This window comes from Dothidotthia symphoricarpi, assembly GCF_010015815.1.
Source record: "Dothidotthia symphoricarpi CBS 119687 unplaced genomic scaffold P153scaffold_25, whole genome shotgun sequence".
Lineage (NCBI taxonomy): Eukaryota > Fungi > Ascomycota > Dothideomycetes > Pleosporales > Dothidotthiaceae > Dothidotthia > Dothidotthia symphoricarpi.
This window is the reverse complement of record NW_022985032.1, coordinates 135,031-155,428: the sequence shown is the minus strand read 5'-3', so window position 1 is coordinate 155,428 and position 20,398 is coordinate 135,031. Positions and strand designations below refer to the sequence as shown.

The 20,398-nt window shown below is 51.7% G+C and overlaps 12 protein-coding genes across 12 annotated transcripts; 6 read left to right on the top strand and 6 right to left on the bottom strand.

The window, feature by feature from the left end:
• The first annotated feature begins 992 nt into the window (after positions 1-992).
• Positions 993-1,748, top strand: P153DRAFT_140625 (uncharacterized protein). Its single transcript, XM_033662104.1, has one exon. It carries the CDS (start codon positions 1,256-1,258, stop codon positions 1,715-1,717), a length of 462 nt encoding a protein of 153 aa, XP_033518281.1. The 5' UTR covers positions 993-1,255; the 3' UTR covers positions 1,718-1,748.
• Positions 1,360-4,196, bottom strand: P153DRAFT_327583 (uncharacterized protein). The gene is made up of 2 exons (XM_033665333.1): positions 3,637-4,196; positions 1,360-3,582 (listed from the first exon to the last, which is right to left on the bottom strand). The coding sequence occupies exons 1-2, from the start codon at positions 3,700-3,702 to the stop codon at positions 1,780-1,782; spliced, it is 1,869 nt and encodes a 622-aa protein (XP_033518280.1). The 5' UTR covers positions 3,703-4,196; the 3' UTR covers positions 1,360-1,779.
• Positions 4,197-4,827: 631 nt separating this feature from the next.
• Positions 4,828-6,978, bottom strand: P153DRAFT_351403 (MFS general substrate transporter). The gene is made up of 4 exons (XM_033666340.1): positions 6,794-6,978; positions 6,569-6,742; positions 5,652-6,513; positions 4,828-5,583 (listed from the first exon to the last, which is right to left on the bottom strand). Exons 1-4 carry the CDS (start codon positions 6,865-6,867, stop codon positions 5,080-5,082), a joined length of 1,614 nt encoding a protein of 537 aa, XP_033518279.1. The 5' UTR covers positions 6,868-6,978; the 3' UTR covers positions 4,828-5,079.
• A 958-nt stretch (positions 6,979-7,936) lies between these two features.
• On the top strand, positions 7,937-8,946 carry P153DRAFT_401447 (uncharacterized protein; the record flags this gene model as incomplete). Its single annotated transcript, XM_033671905.1, has 4 exons — positions 7,937-8,080; positions 8,155-8,262; positions 8,304-8,580; positions 8,666-8,946. 4 exons carry the CDS (start codon positions 7,937-7,939, stop codon positions 8,728-8,730), a joined length of 594 nt encoding a protein of 197 aa, XP_033518278.1. The 3' UTR covers positions 8,731-8,946.
• A 56-nt stretch (positions 8,947-9,002) lies between these two features.
• On the top strand, positions 9,003-11,119 carry P153DRAFT_371210 (uncharacterized protein). Its single transcript, XM_033669212.1, has one exon. It carries the CDS (start codon positions 9,291-9,293, stop codon positions 10,935-10,937), a length of 1,647 nt encoding a protein of 548 aa, XP_033518277.1. The 5' UTR covers positions 9,003-9,290; the 3' UTR covers positions 10,938-11,119.
• P153DRAFT_303064 (mediator of RNA polymerase II transcription subunit 7) lies at positions 10,987-11,814 on the bottom strand (the record flags this gene model as incomplete). Its single annotated transcript, XM_033664488.1, has 1 exon — positions 10,987-11,814. The coding sequence occupies one exon, from the start codon at positions 11,812-11,814 to the stop codon at positions 10,987-10,989; it is 828 nt and encodes a 275-aa protein (XP_033518276.1).
• A 238-nt stretch (positions 11,815-12,052) lies between these two features.
• Positions 12,053-13,407, top strand: P153DRAFT_435522 (GroES-like protein; the record flags this gene model as incomplete). The annotated part of the gene is made up of 2 exons (XM_033673156.1): positions 12,053-12,596; positions 12,647-13,407. The coding sequence occupies exons 1-2, from the start codon at positions 12,329-12,331 to the stop codon at positions 13,405-13,407; spliced, it is 1,029 nt and encodes a 342-aa protein (XP_033518275.1). The 5' UTR covers positions 12,053-12,328.
• A 377-nt stretch (positions 13,408-13,784) lies between these two features.
• Positions 13,785-14,075, bottom strand: P153DRAFT_258332 (uncharacterized protein; the record flags this gene model as incomplete). The annotated part of the gene is made up of 1 exon (XM_033662800.1): positions 13,785-14,075. A coding segment is annotated over one exon (291 nt), but the record flags the coding sequence as incomplete, so codon positions are not given.
• Positions 14,076-14,899: 824 nt separating this feature from the next.
• Positions 14,900-16,589, top strand: P153DRAFT_371208 (GroES-like protein). Its single transcript, XM_033669211.1, has one exon. It carries the CDS (start codon positions 15,287-15,289, stop codon positions 16,286-16,288), a length of 1,002 nt encoding a protein of 333 aa, XP_033518273.1. The 5' UTR covers positions 14,900-15,286; the 3' UTR covers positions 16,289-16,589.
• Positions 16,590-16,894: 305 nt separating this feature from the next.
• On the top strand, positions 16,895-18,186 carry P153DRAFT_390924 (uncharacterized protein; the record flags this gene model as incomplete). Its single annotated transcript, XM_033670988.1, has 2 exons — positions 16,895-17,386; positions 17,437-18,186. 2 exons carry the CDS (start codon positions 16,895-16,897, stop codon positions 18,184-18,186), a joined length of 1,242 nt encoding a protein of 413 aa, XP_033518272.1.
• A 149-nt stretch (positions 18,187-18,335) lies between these two features.
• P153DRAFT_140550 (uncharacterized protein) lies at positions 18,336-18,977 on the bottom strand. The gene has a single exon (XM_033662103.1). It carries the CDS (start codon positions 18,943-18,945, stop codon positions 18,484-18,486), a length of 462 nt encoding a protein of 153 aa, XP_033518271.1. The 5' UTR covers positions 18,946-18,977; the 3' UTR covers positions 18,336-18,483.
• A 202-nt stretch (positions 18,978-19,179) lies between these two features.
• P153DRAFT_303213 (uncharacterized protein) lies at positions 19,180-19,936 on the bottom strand (the record flags this gene model as incomplete). Its single annotated transcript, XM_033664496.1, has 3 exons — positions 19,180-19,301; positions 19,356-19,737; positions 19,790-19,936. The coding sequence occupies 3 exons, from the start codon at positions 19,934-19,936 to the stop codon at positions 19,180-19,182; spliced, it is 651 nt and encodes a 216-aa protein (XP_033518270.1).
• Between the last annotated feature and the right edge of the window lie 462 nt (positions 19,937-20,398).

The window sequence follows — 20,398 nt, the reverse complement described above, 5'->3', positions numbered from 1 at the left end:
CACCACAGTAACCACACTCTGGTGCTCAACACCACAACCCAAAACATGTAAGCATCTCCAGCGCCCGCAAATAGGTAGTTGTACACAGTAGGTACGCAACAAACACGGCGTCTAGACCCCATCCACCCCCGACCAATCATCACCCAACTCGCCTACGGTAGGTTGCCAGGATATCACAAATTCCGCGAAACAAAGAACCCAATTCAGAATTAGAACCAGACCCAGCCCAGAACGTCGTCCCACACCACGCCCCATCCCAGTCTGTCAGAATTTGTTTTTTCTCGCGCGGCTCTGGGGTTTGTTTTGCGTGCGCATACCTACCTACCTACTCCGACTATTATAGGTGTCAAACGCGTGGTGTTTGGGAATTGTCGGTCTTGTGCGTTTGTTTGTGGCCGAACGTGGATAGGTGGGTAGGGCTTGGTTTAGATGGTGTTTCGTCGTGAGGAATTCCGGTGCGCGTTGCTTTTTGGCGCGCGCATGTTTGGCTGGTTATCTCGAACGTTGATGGTGCGAGATGAGGTGAGATGCAGGGTCAGACTGGAGCTGCGATGCTGTGTTCTTCTGTCTGGCGACTTAACACACAAAACATGTCCGAGGTTTGTATCTATCCCACTGTGCTATCTGCTGTATACAAAGTCGGCGCCGAATAGTTATGCCTGCTACGTACTCACTCATAATGCAACACATCTCCGCCTCCCAACCCACCCCCGCGTCATCACCGGGTAGACAGTCCAATCCATCCCATCTTCCCGCGTCGAAAAGTCTAGTCTTTCTCTTTGATCAAATCCACAGATTGCATGTAGTCACGTCACGTCACTACATGCATATCTTGTGCCTCCCTCCCAGAAACCCATCACGCGTCCGGGAGTACATGCTTAACCCATATCCTGACCACTCGGATCTGCGCAAACAGACAGTCGCCTGACTATCTCCAGTTTCACGGGTGAGTGGGATTTATGCGTCGTCTGTTCGTCGAGGTATGCATGCAGGGCGGTGGGCGTCTTAGCGGAGAGAGGTGTGTATTATATATGTATGTATGTGGCTTTTAGAAGTGAGTAGTGTGCGTGGAAATATATGGTCCGGTTCAAAAGCCAATACTTCGAAAAATATTCACTATTTCGGCATCTGGTTGGAAGCAGATGTACGGGGATCATGGTGTAGCTGTTTATCTAGCTGGCTAGCAGGCAGAATATAAGACGTCTTTGCACGGCGGGAATTTCCAACATAACTCCTTCGACACTCGTGTACGAGAATGTCTAGCTTGGTGAGATGGGAATCAATCACCAGCATACATCATACAGTCCGATTCGCACACGGCGAGTTCTATAGTAAACATGAATGGCATCATTTCATTCACTCCAAACACACACTATATACATACATATACACGTACATCCCCAATTCTCTGATATCACATCACACCACCACACCACCCCATAAATCCACCCCACAATCCCCCCCACCAAAAGCCAAAAAGAAGAAGAAGCGAATGGACGTCCGAAACCAGCCAGCGGTGAGCGAGCGCCAGGGTATCTCGAAACTGCACTACCAAGAAAAAGAAGCAAAGAAAAAGACTGCAATGCCGGCAAGCCGCCTGACCACCGTTTATGAAACGCATGGAGCCAGAACAAGCAAAAGAAACGAGGGGTTTCTGTGTCCAACAGAAGGAGAAGCGAAAGGGGGTTTGAAACGCCAGTTCCAAGCCAAGGCCTGACATGACGTCGAATGCACAAGAATGTAAAGTGGTCATGTGGAATGACACAAGGGGCTGATTGCCTAGTAGTCATACCCATTGTGATAGTTTCGCTGGCTGGAAGGCGTGTAACTCTTCTGCGCGGGCTGGGGCGCCCATCCTGGTGCTGTCGCACTGCGCTGTTGTGCGGGCGCCGAGGCGCTCATTCCGCGGTTTGGAAAGGGTTGCGGGGCATCGCGGCGCTGGGTGGCGGACTGCAGGCTGGAAGGCAGACCCTGACGCGGCGGTGCGGTGCCTGACCGTGGTGGAGGCATACCTCTTGGTTGAGACGTGACGGGAGTGCCGGTGCGCAGGGTGCTCGGGAGCTGGGGAGGCGCGTAGTCAACAGGAGTATTGGAGTGTGAGTAGTATGGTGATGCATCAACGGGGGAAGGCTTGTAGGCCTGGTTCAACGGCGGTGGTGCACGGCTGTTGAACGGAGAGTACTCTTGATATGGCTGGGTTGACTGCGCTGATTGTGGGTCGTGGTATGGAGGCGTGATCAGCTGTTGGTCTGTCGAGTAATGATCGTAGGTATAGCTCGTGTCGAGAGGTGGTCCGCGTGGTGGTCGCGGAGAAGCTCGGCCTTGGGCCATGACTGAGAATGGCTGAGCAGGTGGTTCGCCGAAGTAGTCGCCCTCTCGTGTTAGTGTAGGCATGGGAGGCGCGGGCGTTGATGTGCCCATACCGCTTGCTTCGTTGATAAGCGGCGCATTCGAGCTATAACTCCTGCTCGAGAAGTTTGAAAACTGCGTGTCGTGTCGCGTCGGCAGATCGGGTCTCTCACTCAGCGAGGGCAAGGAAGGCTGCATGGCCAGGGTGCGGGCCGTACTCGTGGTATTCATGGTATTCGTTCGCGATGGGGGGTTCGACGAGTACAATGGGAGGGTGGTGTTCGATTGCTGGAAAGTGGTGTAGACAGACGATATATCGTCCTCTCCGTCGAGCTTGGGCAGGGTAGGTACTGTGCGAGTGGAGCCCAAGTCTCCCTTCTTCTTGGCCCTGCGCTCTGCTTCCTTCCGCAGTTGGTTCTCTTTCTCGATTGCCTTCTTCATCTTCTTACCCACAATACGCCCCAGACGAGTCTCGAGCTTGCGACGACAGTACTGGGTCAAACTCCCATCCGAGCGAGGAATATAGTGCCAGAGGAAGAACATGTAGAGCAGAACGGAAATGAGGAGACCGAGAGCGGCGAAGACCCAGATGACGAGGGAAAACAACATGGTGAAGTAGATTATGGTCTCCTGTCTGTTGCCCGTGTCGATTAAAACGCCAATGTTGAGGAAGAACTGCTCAAAGTTGGAATGCTCTTCAGACGCGTGGTGGCCAACAGGAAGGAGCTCAGCCTTCATAACGGCGTACAGGGTCATGGCATTGATCGCAATGCGAGGACCTTGCGCGACGACGACGATGAGGGCGCTCTTGAACTGAAAGTAGACAAACAGGGCGATGTAGTTGACACCCTTCTTACTCTTGGTCAGCTCGGCAAAGACGAGAAAACGTCTCCAACCCTGGCCCCGATTGGTTACACGCATGCTCTGCCAGATGGCAGCAATGGGCTCCAGATAGCACTCTGTCACACTGCCCGAGCGCATGACGCGCAGCGTTCTGAAGCCACGGTAGATGAGGAAAACATAGGAAATGATGATGGTGATGGCGAAGATCCACTTGGCCACCTCGAACGAGACCTTGGGCTGCACCTGACTCGACCATTTGTTGTAGGCCAGGAGGTTGACGGCAGTAAAGGCATCGGCGGCGTAGACGGCGCAGGACACCAGGACGAGGATCCACAGCCAGACGTAGGACAGCGGCGTTAGACACGACGTCGAGCGAAAGTCGGAGAGGTTCTGTCATGGTCAGCATGTGGCTCGCGTCTGCGCCTGCCTTGTTGGGGTACACACGATGTAGTCCCACTTCTGCTCCTCGGCTACGATGACGCCCTTCTCGCGATCTCCACAGCACCCCATGGCTGGTGCAGTCGTTAGGTATTAGTAGGTATATAGATGGCCGCTCAACGGTCGTGTCGCCTGCAGTCCAGCTGTGCTAAGGAGTGACGCGAGCTGCTACAGGGACATGTATCGCGTCCAGCAAGCTGCGACGGAGAATCCAAGTGGCGACGGAGCGAGTGTGCTTGTGGTAACAGGCCGGCTGCTCACCACGAGTGTGTGAGTTAAAAGAGTGAATGCAGGGTTGTGGCGCGGTATATGAAGGAGCACAGCAACAACACGGACGCTTTGTTGCTGTAGTCTTCTATTGTACCTATTCCCGCTGTGGAAGCGACCGCAGACGCAGTGAAGGAGTGTCGAGAGGGTCTGTTTATGGCAGGACGCGCCCGGTGCGAATCACAAGCAGCAGACTAGAGAGCGACGAGAAGATGAACACAGCGCCAGCGTCTGCGTCTTTGCCGGTACAACCTACGAGTGGTGAGGGATGAACGGAGAACACACGGCCATGGTCTTCGAGACTCGTACCAAGGTAGTCGAGGGCGGCTGCACCATCTCCGCACCGCCGCATGATTGGACGTCAGTTTGCCTGTCTTTGTTGGTCGCTGTGCTTCACCACACCCAAAAAGGCAGCTCGCTAACCTGTTCCTTTTTCTTTGGCTTGGCAGTCTCGAAACTTGCTAGGCCCATGGTGAAACCAATCTGAGGACGGGCCTATCCCGGCGAAGATGTGCTCTTCAACATTACAGTTTCTTTGTGGCAACTCAAATACCACCGGAAATAGCCATGTTTGTACCACGCACTACCTCAGGGTCCGTTGCCTGTAGGCCAGAGAATCCCAAAAAAAGCATCCAAAGAGACCCCACACGTCATCAAGCCAAGGGCGACTCCTCGTTTCAGCATAGGTACAGCATGGTTGACAGCCTCAGCCACCAGCATGTGGCTTATACCAGCAAAGCCACATCAACGCGAAACAGACAAGTTCATGCAAACATCCACCAGCCTATCAGAGGCGCGACCAATCTCAACAACATTACGATTGTCCATAATGTCATGCTCCAAGACTCACCAAGACGCCAGCGCTGTCGATTTCTTATTCCCGTAATGATGATGTGTTGCTTCGAACGCTTTGTGATAACAAAATGCATCGCCTGAGATATTCCATAAACGATCTACGAGACGCAGTCTCTCTCGCTGCCTGCAAAGGAGCTAACACGGGTCGTACGAGAAAGATGGGACTTCTGAAAGAAAACGCAGATCTTGCGTTTATGGAATTTCCCCGTTGCTAACCTGATAATATTAAACGATTACTTCTTCTTGTTTCTCCAACCCTATCACCCGTAATTCTAATGCGTAAGCTCGCCACAAACGAAGCAGCTTTGGCTAAGCAACATGCCAAATTCAACTCTGCCGTGACTGGGTGGGCTGTAGCTCATGGGACGAAGAGGTCTCAGTAACGGCACTTACATCAATCTTCCCCTTCCAAACCGATCCGCGCATGCTATCCGGCACCTTGATAGCGAAAACGCTAAGAAAGAGGCCGATGCCACTCAAGATAACGCAGCTGTAGTACACGCTCCTATACCCAATGTCACTAAGTTCACCCTGAGGAAGACCCGCATCGCCGTGTGTCTTCTCAATGCCTTCTGCGACGGCGGTCAGCACGGCCAGGCCCAGAACGCTGCCGCCGACCTGCAGCGCTACGTTAAAGACGCCGGCGGCAGCGCCCTGGTCTGACTTGGACGCGGAAGAGACGACGACGAAGTTGGCGGTGATGTACACGGCGCCGATGCCGGCGATGTAAAGGATCATCCCAGGGAAGGTGTAGCGCCAGTACGAAGTGTGCTCGGTGATGAAGCTAAAGAGGAGGATGCCGGGGATGGAAAGGGCCCAGCCGATGATGAACTATTGGAGAGTCAGCACATCAAGTTGACATTATAGGGCGCATGGGTCGAAGGGGGAAAAGAACTCACCATAGCCCTTGCGCCGAGAATCGGAACGAGACGACCCGAGAGAGTATTGAAGATGAGGGCGCTCACGCCGAGTGGGATGAAGAGAACCGAGGTGTGGATGGCACTAGCGCCGTAGGACTGGAGCTGGACAGTAAGAAAATAGGTACATGCTTGTCGTACGGCGTATGTGTTGACGGCAAGGATCAACGTGAGGTTGAAGGATAGGTTGCGGAACAGATGGGGAGCCAGAATTGCCTGAGGGGCGGAGCGTTCATGCAGGATGAAGACGACAAGCAAGACAACAGATACCACAAGAGTAGCGATGATCTTAGCGTCGTCCCAACCTTCGGTGTTGGCGGAGGTGAGTGCATAGGTGAGGAGGAGAATACCCGGGATACCTAGAGAGATGCCCAGAGCGTCGAATCGGACCAGACGCTCACGGACTGATTGTAGAAGCCCTTTCTTCGGCGCCGGTGAGCTGTCGTCTGTACTTCCTCCATCCACAGGATGAGGAGTAACAGCACGAGGAGAGGGGGCCCGTGGAAGGACAACATATGCCGCTGGGATGACGATTCCTGAGATGATCAAAGATATCCAGAAGATCCACCTCCAGCCCAGGAACGCCGTAAGGACACCGCCAAGGATGAGTCCAATGATGAAACCCAGAGAACCTGCGGCACCCCATATTCCAAGAGCTTTCGCTTTCTTCGTTGGGTCGCTGAAATGCAGGGCAATATGTGCCTGCGCTGAAGGGATGGTGAAAGCGGCACCTATCCCTTGGAACGCTCTGGCGATGACGAGTCCTATAAAGGTCGGAGCCACAGCGCAGACCAAACTGAACAGAGCGAAGAAAACCATGCCGAAGAGCAAAACGCGACGATGTCTAGGTTCGACATTAGCTGCGCCCGTAAGGATGCAAAACTGTGGTGGAATCCAACCCGAAGATGTCTCCTCCGCGGCCACCCAGCAGAAGGAAACCGCCAAACGTTAGAGCGTAGGCGGAGATGATCCATTGAAGATCGCCAACGTTGATACCGAAGTCTGTCTGGATTGTAGGAAGTGCGATTGTAATAGCACTTAAGTTCGCAAGATCGAGAAACATTGCAGAGCACCTACATCTCTTCTGTTAGTGACAGGCTAGAGTGCATGGAATTCAGACTCACACGACCGCTAGAATGTAGTAGGGGCTCCTCTCTGCCGTGTGATCTGGGAGAGCCTGAAGTCGTTGGAGAAGCATTATGGGTGGTCGGGAGCTGCAGTCTATTCACAGGCGTGAAGGGTGCACAACTCAAGAATCCTGGAGTTGGTTCAAAGATCCCCCGAGCTATCGCGTCAGACTGAAAGCCAGAAATGGTGCGGTGGTCGAGTTCAATCAACACAATCTTGGATAATCAAAACAACGCAATGATCCAAAAATCTAAAAAGTGCAAAATCTTTTAGCAGCCCTTTCTCAGTCTACCGCCCTTTTTCCAAGTCGCGAAGATGTATCATTATAGTAACCCCGTAGAGATGTTGCTTGTTCGGACACCGACCGACGTTACTTCCGGCTTTCAGCTCGACGCGAGAGCCCGAGGAACACTGCGCCCTTGATTGAAAGTGGGTAACTTATGGCGCCACTTCCGGGGGCACGGAAACGGCCCGCTGTTACGTACATATTTGCGGGGGCTAACGAAGTAAAGCTATAAAGTGACTGCATAACAGAGCTTAAGCAGGTTAAGGTACAAGATGGCCTGCCTGATAGGTCAGTGCACAGGGGCTGCCATGAAGTGGTCAGAGATGAATCAGCTCTCTAGAGACACCGTCACTTGCTCATTTGTGACCGAGATCGAGCAAAATGTCGTTTAGCAAGGTATGATATAACTAGGAACCAATTGCGTCTTTGCATGTGCCTTCCTCTCGCGGAACGGGACTTGAAAAGTCTTGAGAGCAGATGCGGATGAAGCTGCAGGTAAGACCTCCTACCTCCCCGAGTTACTGTGTCCACCAGGCGCTTGTCTCATGGGGCTTGGGTCATTTCGGTGCTTTTCTATACGCTTTGGTTAGAAGAACTCGATCACTTGCCTGCTGCGACTTCATCACAAGCTTTTCCTATATGCTAAGCAGGCCACGACAACTACATGGGTTGCTCACAACTCGAGGATGCTCAGGCCTTGTATCATGGAAGGACAAAGGTCCGAAGGACTTTTCACTCGAAAGTGAGACAGTTTCAAACAGACAGTCGTGCAGAGGTATAAATGGTTGGTTTCCCATCGTCTGGAACAACTTCACCAAGTAATTCTTTGGCAGCAACACTCTTTCTTTCAACCATGTCACTCGTGCCTATGCTGTTCCTGAGCAGCCCTGTTCCGAGCAGTAGCTCAGGACCTCGCGGTCGTCATGAGTCGCCCAGCGATATCGTCTTGGTGGTTTCCTTGTCGAAAGTGCAGCAGGTGCTCTCGCTCGAATACTTGGTCAGACAGCGTTGTCGCGGTACGAAGAAAGCGTGTCAAAAATCCTCAGGGATCTGTAGATGCAGACTGTTTAGCTGGCAAGCTCACCAAACTCCGACGCCTCCTTTTTCGAAGCTGGCAGACACAGCATCACCCTAAACGAGCTCCACAAGCATATTGTGGAGCGCTTTCCTGGCTGTAAGGTGAGCATACTGGACGTTTCACAAGCTGCATGTCTGGCCAGCAAATTGGGAGCGTCGGAACAAAGATGTTCTCTTTCAGAGAGGGTCCCAACGCGACGCGCTCTCTCCGCCGTGTATGTCGTCATCGAGGGCTACGCGACGGCGTCCTTAGCGCGCTCAACACAGCCACCATTCAAGCCGCAGGCATAACCCCGAAGACGATCAGGTACGTCGAGCTGCACGACAGCGGGACGCGCATGGGCGCTGCGTTGGAAGTGAGTGGGTTGGGGCGTGCATTGGACGAGGTGCAACATGTCGTGCACGTGGGCAGCAACAAGGGTGCGTTTGGGAACACAGCGGTATGTTGAGATTAATCAACATGGCAATGGTTGATTCCCACGGCGTCGTTTCTGCTCTGGGACAGCTGGGCGCGCCGAATCCATAGTGCGATTTCGAGGGCAGGTTGCGCCTCAAGCTGGCGCTGCATGATCGAGTCGGCGTGACGGGCTTGGGGTACGGAGGGACGGATGCACATGCAATGCTTTGCCGCGGAGGCACATGGTGTTCCAAGACGTTTGAGACACGCTTAAGCTCACGAATGATCTTATTAAATGAACTCCTCTTCACTTTACTCTGTAGATATATATTAGGATAGAGCAAAGTGGGCCTGTATCCTCTAGAAGAAAAGTACTACGTGTACCAAGGCTTGACCGCCCCACGCATGCCAGCACCAACAAAAACAAAAGCATGACGACATCGCAACATGAAACACCACCTAGCTTCTGTCTCTGAGCTGTCTCAGACCTTCTGCGGGCATTTAAACGGGGGTGTGTGCGTGGGACCCCAGAAACCACCATGTGCACCCTCGCCCGAGCATCCAGACGCCGCAGGTGATCCAGCGACAACAGCCCCATGCCCTAAAGCCACAGCCACAGGGGAAACAAGCAAAAAGGGGAAGAATCACTATTCAAACACATCGATATTTTGTCGTCGTCAACAGCAGAACTTCTCTATCACATCCTATTTAAGCTTCCTGGGAATAAACCACAATGCCATCCGCAACACCGCATGTATACTCTGCTACGCCACGGCCCTCGAAACGCCTCGTCATCTTCTGCGACGGGACATGGGTGGGCCGCGAGACCCAGGTCGCAGGCGCGCCCTTCAGCAACATCCGACAACTTGCAAACATGGTCGGGGAGGTGCAATATAGTAGCGAGTCGAGGGCGGAACCTGGGGAAGTGCATACCATCCGACCGCACGCTAGCGTCTCTTCAGATGCGGCTTCTGCTACCGATTCCTTGGCCGGCCTCGTCTCGGGCGCGGTGAACACCAGCTCCGTGGACGACCCCAGTGCAGTTGACTCCAGCGCTGTAGTCCCAAACTCCAACACCTCCGACACCATCATCGCGGGCTACCAGGAAGGCACAGGCCTCAACAGCAACTTCGTCGAGTACATATGGGACGGCGCCACCGCGTCGGCCCTGAGCACAGAATGCATCAACGTGTACAAGTTCATCGTCACGCACTACACATTAGACCATGAGATCTGGCTGTTCGGCTTCAGTCGCGGTTCCTTCACCGTGCGGTGCGTCGCGGGCATGCTCAACAACTGCGGTATCATCCGCCGGCTGCCATCCTACAGCGAGGCGGAAATCGATTCGTTGTGCTCCGAGGTCTTTAGAACATACCGCAGTTCGATTCCTAGTGATGCGCCCCAGAGCCCGGAGTGCGTCGACCGCAGGAAAAACGCGGACCGCATTTGGCAGGTTGCTCGCCCGATTCGCTTCATGGGTATCATTGATACTGTGGGGTCGCTGGGTATCCCGCGGCTCAGTGCGGGCGTCGGGTTCGACTGGGCGCCGTTTGAGTTCTTCGATCTGCATATGTCCAGTGCCGTGCAGTACGTGTACCATGCACCAGCGCTGCACGACCGGTTGTGGATGTTCCAGCCGTGCCTCGTACTTCCGGGGTCTGGCGGCGAAGCAGCAGTCGTACGGCAGAAGTGGTTCCCCGGCACGCACTACGACGTCGGGCGGCAGACGTTTCGCTTCGTGAAGCAGAGCCCTGTGAATTGGATTGAGAAGGTACTGGGTCTGTTGCCGGATCTGCTTTCGCAGACTGTCTTTCCAAACGAGGTGTTGTCTGATACGGTGTTGCGCTGGATTGTGCAGGGCATCCAGACCGTCGATGAAGACTCGCTGAATCCTATCATTCCCACTGTGCCCGAGGAGATTCAACGGCTGACAAACCGCATTGCTGCGCCTGCTCCGAACACCACGGGCAGCGGCGACATCTACGGTAACATCCTCGATTACGCGCCTGGCGGCATTGTTGTCGACTTTGTACACCGCATGTCCACAGCTGCCATCTCGTTTTTGAATGGCATATTTCCCCGCCTAGGGGACAACATCCGCGACGCCCTCGGCATCAAGACCATCATTGGCATTCTGACAGCTACTGCGGATCGCAGGATCCCTGGGGTGAAGGCAGATGTGTACGCATATACTGTCAAGGAAGCCGTGATGGGTGGAAACCCGTCGGTGAAAGGTGTGGAGGCGTTTAGTGTGGAAGAACAAGCAAAGATGGAGCGGGCCGATGTGCGGGGACAAGGGAGGTACGCGAGTCGAACGTTGGAGAACTGGCTGCTTTGGAAGCGGGTCTTTGGGGGTGGCGACGACGATGTAGTCTCGTAGGTAGTCGAAGCTTGACAAGAGGCGATATGGTGCGGAGAGTCGTGTCCGATTATCCCAGAATTTCATCCAAAGCCTCCCACATACCACTTTGCATTTCCGTTCTCCCCCGCGCTCCGCCCAGCATATTCTTCTCGCTCCCCTCGTCCACCCCCTCCCCGTCGACCTTCCCCAGTTCCCCAAACCCGCCCAGCACATCCCTTACTCTCTCCTCCATCTTCCTCACACCCTCAATCTCGCCCTTCTTCCTCTCCACCTGCCGCTCCAGCATCCCAATCAACGTCTCCCTCGCCTGATGCGGTCTATACTCATTGACCAGGGCATGCATATTAGCAACCAGCGTCAAAATATCGCGCAACTTCTCATTCTTCGCCTCAGAGACAGGATCCACTGCCACAATGCCCAACAGCTCGATGTAGCTCACCAGCACACTGCGCAGGAAGCGGAAGAGGTAGTTTTGCCGGTCCAGCGTCGAGGACGAGGGCTCCGTGCTGGCGGGATACAGCTGCTCGTACGTCCAGCCCGGCAGCGCCCACTCGTCCAGCTTCGCGGCGATGAACGTCATGTTCTTGTCGAAGACGGCGGTACCGGCCGCTTTTGTGGGCTGGCCGAAGACTTTGAATTCTTCGTCTGCGGCGGGCGGAGTGGGGGGCAGCAGGTAGCGCAGTTCGGTGGGGAGGGCGAGGATCTGGGCTGGGGTGAGGCTGGATGCGTGGGTGGCTGTGGTGGTGTCTGCGGGAAGGACATCTTTTTCCAGCGCGGCTAGGCGATCTAGGTTGGCGGGGGTGAAGTGCTTGTAGAAGGGTGGTGGGTCGGGGAAGTAGGCCAGGATTTTGTCCTCTTCTTCGTCTTGTTGCGGGGGTTGCTGGTTGTCGGCCATCTTAAAAAGGTGATGGAAATGTGATTGGAAAGGAAACTTAGGGCGTGAGATTGCGTGGTTGAGTTGGACGCGTTGGTGTTGATGTTGAACAAACAACGCGGGTGAAGTTAGCTCTGGACCCTGGATGAACGCTTGGCGCTGTCATGCGCACGGCCGTTCTTCCCCCCACGTTCGTCTCATGAAAGTGTCTTGAAATGCATGGCGTATATGAGCATCCAAATCGACACACTGTTACTTTTCATCAGTGAATTCGTGGTGACTATAGAGAAGGAAGCCGTGCGTGTGGCTGCCCACCGCATCCAAGCAGCCGAACGAAGCTTAAGAGGTCCGTCTTGTGGGTACTCAGATGACAAATCGAACTTTGTGAGGCTGCCATGGCTACGTTACCACGTTGAGCATCATACATCATCTTAGGTGTATATATACTGAGAATGACCACCTTGTAGCTTGAGTATACCGAGTCACATCTCCCATCAACTTCTACCTCTATCTAGTCTCGTAATCATCCAATAACATGCCTACCCAAAAAGCCATCATCTGCAAGTCAAAAGGCATCTCGGAGCTCAGTAATGATGCTTCCCTCCCTACCCTCCCGGCGGACAACTGGATCCTTGTCAAGACCAAAGCCGTAGCATTGAACCCTTCGGACTGGAAACACGTTGCCAACTGGCCATCCCCGGGCATGACTGGCGGTCTGGACTATGCGGGTGTAGTCGAGGAAGTCGGCAAAGACGTGACGGAGCTCAAAGCGGGTGACCGAGTCGCAGGCTTTGTTCGAGGCAGTAAAGCTTCCAAACGCCGACTTGTGTCAACATGCACTGACACCCCACAGATGACCCAGAAGACCACCAAAACGGCGCCTTTGCCGAACACATCAAAGCCAAGGTCGGCATCCACATGAAAATCCCAGATGACATGTCTTTTGAAGACGCTGCAACACTGCCCGTGGCCATCACTACCGTAGGCCAGGCTCTGTTTCAGTCCCTCGGCCTGCCTCTTCCTCCCGCCAAGGTCAAGGAGCCAACTCCAATCTTGATCTACGGCGCGTCCACCGCAACGGGGACTGTAGCCGTGCAGTACGCAAAGCTTGCTGGATGTGAAGTCCTCACCACGTCTTCGCCGCACAACTTCGATCTTCTCCGCAAGCTCGGCGCCGACCAAGTGTTCGACTACAAAGACGCTGAAGTCGGTGCCAAGATCCGCGCAGCGACCGACGACAAGTTGCATCTAGTGCTAGACTGCATTTCTCAAAGCAGCTCATTCGCTATCTGCGCGGCCGCAGTCAGCTCCCGGGGCGGCCATGTGTCTGCGCTTTTGGGTGCCAAGGGCTTCCCGAGGGACGACGTGCGGGCCAATGCCACATTGGGCTACACTGCGTTAGGCGAAAAGTACAGTAACATGTTCCCGGCGAATCAGGCGGACTACGAGTTTGGTTGCAGGTTTTGGAAGTTAGCTGAATCTCTTGTCAGCAGTGGGAAGATCAAACCGCATCCTAAAGAAGTGCGCCGCGGTCTGGATGGTATCCCGCAAGGGCTGAAGGATTTAGAGGATGGGAAAGTGTCGGGTGTGAAGTTGGTCTACACGGTGGATTAAACAGACGGTGCGGTCAGTCAGATTTGAATTTGTGTCCAGGCACCCAGAGACTACGGTCATATTGGCCCAAAATCCATTTGCGATATATTTCTTCTTGTGCCTGCCAGAGTACAATTAGCACGCATTCTCAAGATGGGGTATTTTGTCCAAGTTTTCGGATGTATTAACCATGCACTGTAAGTTGAATGTTGGAGAAAACTGTGAAGGACCGTCACACAGATTCATCGTACCTTTTCGAAGTTTGTTCCTATGGCACTGCCCTGGTCTCGTAAAGTGTTATGTTCGCCCCCTCGTCCACCATCCCACGAGTGGCCGCCAAGATATTTCATGGGTGGTTTAGAGATGGATACAAAAATAGGACGACCAAACACATCAGATCCGTCATACAATCTGCAAGCTAATTCTGCTTGTTCTCGAGTAGCCATGTACAAAGTGACGTACCAATTCGACAATCTTGATTTCCGTGGCGTGTATAATATGATGCGACTCAAGGAGGTGACATCGAACGAATGGAAAATTGAATAAATCTTGTTCACAACGTTCAAATGTTCCGTGGTGGGATCAGGAATATTGTCGATTGTAACGGATCGTCCCTCTCTTATGGGAGCGAACAAATCCCGAGGATAGGTCGTTATAGGGGCTCGAACTTTGATTTCTTCCAAGTCTGGTGTGTTTGAAGCAAACCATCCATAGCTCAGTGAGGCTTCGGAATCGACGTAAAGCGCTTTCTTCAGATATCGGGAGACACGAATACGACGATTAAAAAGTGGAGCGCCGTGGAGGTCATGCTCAGCGCGCGAAGCTAGGACCTTTGATGGAAGAACCACGACAGTGTAGTTATAGTTGTGACCTCTCATCGCGTCATATGCAATAAAGACCCGATCCCTGGCGTCAGTTTAGCGATGGGTTGCTTCGACAATATGATCGTTGTTTCGGTGCCATGCGAACTCGTGTCCGAGTATCACCGCTTGTGAAGCACTAACGTACACTGGTATATCTGCTTCAGCAAAGAGTTTTCTTATGTCCTCTTCAATAGCAAATTTGGTCAGATTCGTAACCACCACCGCACGAGCGATCTCGACCTCGGAAAGGTTTTGACGAAGGTACACGTTCCAACTTCGGAAGGCCCAATGCCCGTTCTTATCTTTTGTCGCGTTGTCTATCCCCATGGAAGGAGCATGGAATAAGCGAGTCGTTGCTATTATGCTAACAGCGATTTGGCGACTGAACCGAGGCGTGCCTAGGTGGACGGGAAAAGCTGAACCGCGACATGTTAAAGGCGACTGGGAGCCTCGAGCTGCAATAGAAGATACATGACGGCATAATGACCTAGGAGAAGGTTTAGGCCACATTTCCAGGATAAGCATAAAGACCGTGAGGTTTGTGGGATCAACAGGAGGCTGGAGATGAAGAGACCGTGCACAGACGAAGAAATTGATGTTGAGTCGCTAGCGTGGAATTCGAGGGCAGCAACGTTGTACCTTACGAATTCTTGAATTCTGTACGATGCTTGTAGGTAGTAAAGCTTGATCGTCGATAGGATGGCTTTCGTTCAGTCGTGAGAACATATTGGTACATTTGAACATATTTACATAGGCGTGATCGAACGCAGTAGATTCTAATGACACGAAGAAGTTGACAGCCGTCTTGGCTTGTCTTCCTAATCAAACCGCGATGAGATTCTCTGTGCCCAATACGATATATACACAACTTCTTCACGTTGAAATGACTTAAGCCGTTTTGCTAGTGTCGGTAGGTGGCGGTAACGATGACGCAACGCCGAAAGCTTCTATCATTCCACATCTAGACGGACGAATGTCTCATCAACACACTTGAACAGTATCAACATCCGAATCAGTTGTCCCACCAATTCATCGAAATGACCGCAACAATGAAAGCCTGGCAATACGCTAGCGTGAGCGGTGGCCTCGAGAAGAATCTGCAAATCAAGACCGACGTCCCCCAACCAACCATTGGCGACGATGAGATTCTGGTTGAAGTTCACTCCATGGCACTCAATCCTGTCGACTACAAAGCCACCGAAGCAGGCTTGCCTTTGACGCTCATGGGCTCGACACTCATCCCCGGCGCCGATTTCAGCGGCGAAGTCTTCAAGATCGGACGAAATGTAGACTCTTTTCAAATCGGAGAGCGAGTCTTTGGTGCAAAGGTGGGTGCTTTGGCGAAAGGTAGCCTTGCACAGTACATCAGTGTTGGAAAAGAGATGTTGGCGAAGTTGCCAGAGGGCGTGAGCATGGACGATGCAGCAGCTATCGGTATTGTTGGGTTGACGGAGTACCAATCTATCGCGCCGAACGTACAAGCAGGGGATAAGGTATTCATCAACGGCGGGTCAGGTGGTACAGGCATACACGGAATCCAGATTGCGAAGGCTCTGGGCTGCCACGTGACGACGACGTGTTCGACGCCCAACGTAGATCTCTGTAAGAGTGTCGGTGCAGACGAAGTCATTGACTACAAAAGTACGGATATCGTCACCGCCCTATCCGAAAGAGGCCAGATCTTCAAGCTCGTACTGGATAATGTTGGCACTCCCGCCGACCTGTATAAAAAGTCTGCGTCGTTCTTGATTCCCAGCGGCAAGTTTGTGCAGGTTGGTGCGGGCACTAATCTTGGCACGATGGGTCAAGTCGCAACCAACTTCTTGCTCCCTAGCTTCTTAGGTGGCGGGAAGAACAAGTACCAGTTGCTCATGGCGCAACCATCAGCGGAAAACTTGAAGCAGTTGGGCGTGTGGATGAAGGAGGGGAACGTCAGGAGTGTGCTTGATCAGGTGTTCGAATGGGAAGATGCGCCGAAAGCTTTTGAGAAGTTGAAGACTGGGCGAGCGAGGGGCAAGATTGTTATCCATGTTCAATAGAACAAGGCTTGAGTTTGGGCTCATTTGGCCCAGGAATGGTTCGTAAATGAACAAAAAGATCTTCAAAAATTACGGAACCATGATCAGCGTCTGTTCACCTGTGGGCTACTGATCTTGATTAAGATTTCACTGCTTCTTTGTCCATTTCATCCGGTATTTCTGTTCTGGATTCGATAAAGGGGCTTGAAATCAAAGTTGAAAGTTCGAGTCATTCAATGACACACGATTGCCAATAGACGTACAATCGTAGCATAATCTATCATAAGCACGCGCCAGCTAATCATACGCAACTATTTTCTCTATGTTCAGGCCTATCTTGTATGAACCTTGCCCCAGATACACATAAACATTGAGTATAGGCCGTCCAACCTACATCGTGTTGAACATTGATTATTGCGTCTAGGTCATACGAGAAGTTACGATCAGTCTGAACCAGAACAATAGCTCTGATAATACAACGTTGCGAGAATCCATATTCTCTCTTGTTGATAATGAACTGTGCTCGTGCACTAATACCTATTGAGGCTAGGTCGCAGTGCCTAGGCGATCACTCTCGTTCAGCATCGTCTTTCTTTCACGACATCCTCACGCCCCGATTCCTACGCAATGGCTTCATTTCCTATTGAAATCCTTGAGATGATCATCGAAGGTCTTGTTTCGCCTTTGATGCACAATGATACCGCTTTACCCCGTCTGGCAAATGAAGAACGACAGGACGTTTACAATGCTCGGCAAACCTGTCGAGCCTTCCGGGACGCTTCCCTGAAAGCTTTTGCATTGGTTATTGGCGATGTTCCATTCTTTTTCGAATCGGAGAGTCTTACTCGGACGCGTAGGCTCCTGCAGATACCTCAGCTTGCACAGAAAGTTACGATGCTTACATTAGGTGGGCTTCGAATTCAGTCCCAAGGGGATACATACCCACAGATGGGCCAAGTCATACTTCATCTCATTTACATTTTCGATAGTGTTCCTCGCCTGAACCATTTGAGGTGTCTGCCAGATATGCAACTGCCAATGGACGTGGAATTATATGATTTGTATTACGCAGGACGCGTCGAATGGGGCGGAGAGAATCGATTCACGGATTATTTGCAGGTACGTTGAAACGGCGACAAACTTGAGAATCGTGATTGACGGTGCTCAAGATCTTGAACTGCGTCCATGCGATCTTGCAAGCATGTTCACGCTCGCAACTCATTGACCGCATCGGCATATATAGATCAGATGATGATAGCTCATCAATCCACCTCGCCGGCGATGGCATCTTGATTCCATACCAATATCCAAACCTGCAGCACTTGACTGTTCACATGGAATATCTACTTCCAGCAATCGCGGATTCGATAGATCTTCCTCTCGCAGTTAGTGCCGAAGCCCACATTCCCTGTCTACAATCTCTCCATTTGATTATGGATAATCACCTTCTGGAGATCGATTCGAATGACTACCCCCCAAATCTACTGCTGGAACACTTCGCAAATTTCAAGCCACAAGACATCCTCTTAACAAGTGCTAGGCGTGCATACTGGTCGCACACCGAACTATCATTTATTGTCCAATCTTTATGCCATCAAGAGACTCCCGTGCGGCGACTTACACTTCGTATTGAAGGAGTTGAAGAACACTGGATCGACCATAAATGGGACATGCGCTACGAAGCAAGACCCCGCATAATGGAAGTAGTCCTGGAAGATCTCGCGGGCCATCAGCAATCTGAGGCAGTCCAAACTGCCGACGACTGGTATGTGGCGAGAATTTGTGAAAACGGTTGGGATACGGTTCCATGGCTTTGCGAATGCGCCGATGTTGTGCGTGTCGTTAATTGTGGTAAGGAGACGACCTTCAAAGAATGGCCACAATGGGTTTACGCCAAGATCGAGGCCATGGGGTGGTAGCATAACAGCAATGTCAAGAGGAGAGAAACATTCCGACCGCGGGGTGCCGATGGCAACGTATATCATTCCTCTTAACACCTCGTTCAAGCGACTCCAACGTCGACTGGCAGGGTCCGTCTCACGATTATATGCAAGCCTGGATCACCCGTCTTCTATAATCCACCAAGAATAGCTTGATCCAACATCTTACCTTACGATATATCGACACTACGTTCAACAGGCATACTCCTGCAGAGCACCCCAACGGGTCGCTCTCTAGCATCGAGATGGCCAGTACCTACGAGTATCTCCGTAGTATTATCTCTGCACAGCCTCTCTTTCAAATCCACTTTGCCGAAACTCAGCAACATTCTTTTCTATCTTCTCCGTATAATCAACTTTGTACCCTTTCGCTACTTGAATTCCATCCGTTTCGAGAGGTTGGGGCGACGTTCCCTCTCGCGTTCGAGGTGCTTCAGACTCTACGACAAGAGTGTCTTCGTGTCTATCGGCAGTCCTCCCAAGAATTGATTCTGTGCTGGATCCAGCCTCGTGTCTCGTCATGCTTGTCATATTATCGATTTCTTCCAGCGCAATAGTTACGCTGCCTACTCTGCGCAATTTTAACCCTTTAAATGGCTTAGAGCCGATGGTGTTTGTTGTCTTTGTGTCATCGGTCCCATAGTAAATCTTAGATCGAGGATAGCTATTCATGGACAGTAATCGGCTATGTAACTGTGACAACAAAGGTTTAAGGGTGGGAATCGAGCCCATGAACATCAGGACATGCACTTCAGCCCTGTAGAACGGCGTATCAGCATATTTGTTGAAAAGTCAAACTTGACATAGCATAAGCAACTCACATGTACCAGAGCGCAATGACGGCCCACGCATATGTCACATCGGCGAGCTTTGTCAAATCTCGCATGTAGTACACTTTGACAAATGTCGCGGCTGCAGCACTAGTAATGTCTTAGCTACGACGTGTATTCGTCTTGGACGTTTTAGTTGCACTTACAATATTCCTCCGCCCATGAGGGAACTCAATCCCCATTTCGTGCTTGTTTTCAACTGCAGCTTCCATACCATGTACACCGGAATGATCGCAGTAACCAGGTCTACGACAGCGTTCCATACTAACGAAATAAGTTCAGTAACAACCTGATACATGGAAAAGGTGGGGATCATACTAGCCTGTAACCTGCCACCAATATTAAGCCAGCTTGAATCCAAGCACTTCCCTGGCACCCAAGGTTTCCAACTTTTCTCTATAGGAGAGCATTGCCCGACAATGATTGGAATTATAAAAACGTTGAGCGCAACCCTGATACCCGTGACGATATAAAGAACCCAGCGGTGTCGCTTCGTTGCGGAGTGCCCTAGTAGTCGTAGAAGGAAGAAAACCATCGATATCTTTGCAGCTGTGGATGACAAGATGCATGGTGCAGGGGCGATATAGACGTACTTTAGAGCCTGCTCTCGACGGTAGGTGTCAGTTATGTCTGCGACGTGCAGACCATACCCATATTGCACAGCGACTGATACGAGTACCGACATGCATAATCCAAATCCCTACAACTGATATCAGATGCATCTAGAGTCGAATTAGGTGCATGTCACTTACGAGGGCGACCACCATGAAGCCATCATCCCATCCAAATTTCCGTAACACGCAAATTCTACAATAACATCTTGCTGAGACCGCAAAGATTGCGAGTCCACAAAGACTCCACGACACCTGATCGAGTTGTTTTTGATAACTATCAACCATGTTTGAAAGAGTATGTTAGAGTATCAGTTGCAAAGTACGTGAGAGAGAGGCAGCAATTTTGTAAGACACATTCAAGAACAAGCATATTTAACGAATAAGCTTCATATACGGTGTAACCCTACAACACATCCCGGTCTTGCGGTGGAACCACTCCATCTGTAGAGCTAGTCAACCAGGTTGAAATCAACCCTTTACCTTAGCTCAACACAGTGTGATATCAAATCTCAAAAAAGAGTTCTCTCCATGACGTGTTCTAATTTCTTGAGCAGGATCTACTACAACAACCGGAGAGTTCGATCTGGAACAAAGTGGTAGGTTATAGGCTATTTCATCAAACATTCGGTAACCGAGGCGGCTTTACGATCCAAGAGCGGTATCAGAAGAATCCTCAGCGCGTAGACAGACGATCGTATGGACAAACATAATCCTGTTCCAGCCTAGTTTTGGTAGCGGCACAAAGTG

What these genes read in the sequence shown, in the direction of transcription:
- P153DRAFT_327583 (XM_033665333.1), bottom strand. Translation starts at nt 3,702, where the DNA reads ATGGGGTGCTGTGGAGATCGCGAGAAGGGCGTCATCGTAGCCGAGGAG. An exon ending in AGCAGAAGTGGGACTACATC is followed by an intron (nt 3,583 to 3,636) that starts GTGTGTACCCCA and finishes TGACCATGACAG; the next exon opens with AACCTCTCCGACTTTCGCTC.
- P153DRAFT_140550 (XM_033662103.1), bottom strand. Translation starts at nt 18,945, where the DNA reads ATGTTCATGGGCTCGATTCCCACCCTTAAACCTTTGTTGTCACAGTTA.
- P153DRAFT_351403 (XM_033666340.1), bottom strand. Translation starts at nt 6,867, where the DNA reads ATGCTTCTCCAACGACTTCAGGCTCTCCCAGATCACACGGCAGAGAGG. An exon ending in CGCGGAGGAGACATCTTCGG is followed by an intron (nt 6,514 to 6,568) that starts GTTGGATTCCAC and finishes TGTCGAACCTAG; the next exon opens with ACATCGTCGCGTTTTGCTCT. An exon ending in TTCTCGGCGCAAGGGCTATG is followed by an intron (nt 5,584 to 5,651) that starts GTGAGTTCTTTT and finishes ACTCTCCAATAG; the next exon opens with TTCATCATCGGCTGGGCCCT.
- P153DRAFT_371210 (XM_033669212.1), top strand. Translation starts at nt 9,291, where the DNA reads ATGCCATCCGCAACACCGCATGTATACTCTGCTACGCCACGGCCCTCG.
- P153DRAFT_371208 (XM_033669211.1), top strand. Translation starts at nt 15,287, where the DNA reads ATGACCGCAACAATGAAAGCCTGGCAATACGCTAGCGTGAGCGGTGGC.
- P153DRAFT_140625 (XM_033662104.1), top strand. Translation starts at nt 1,256, where the DNA reads ATGTCTAGCTTGGTGAGATGGGAATCAATCACCAGCATACATCATACA.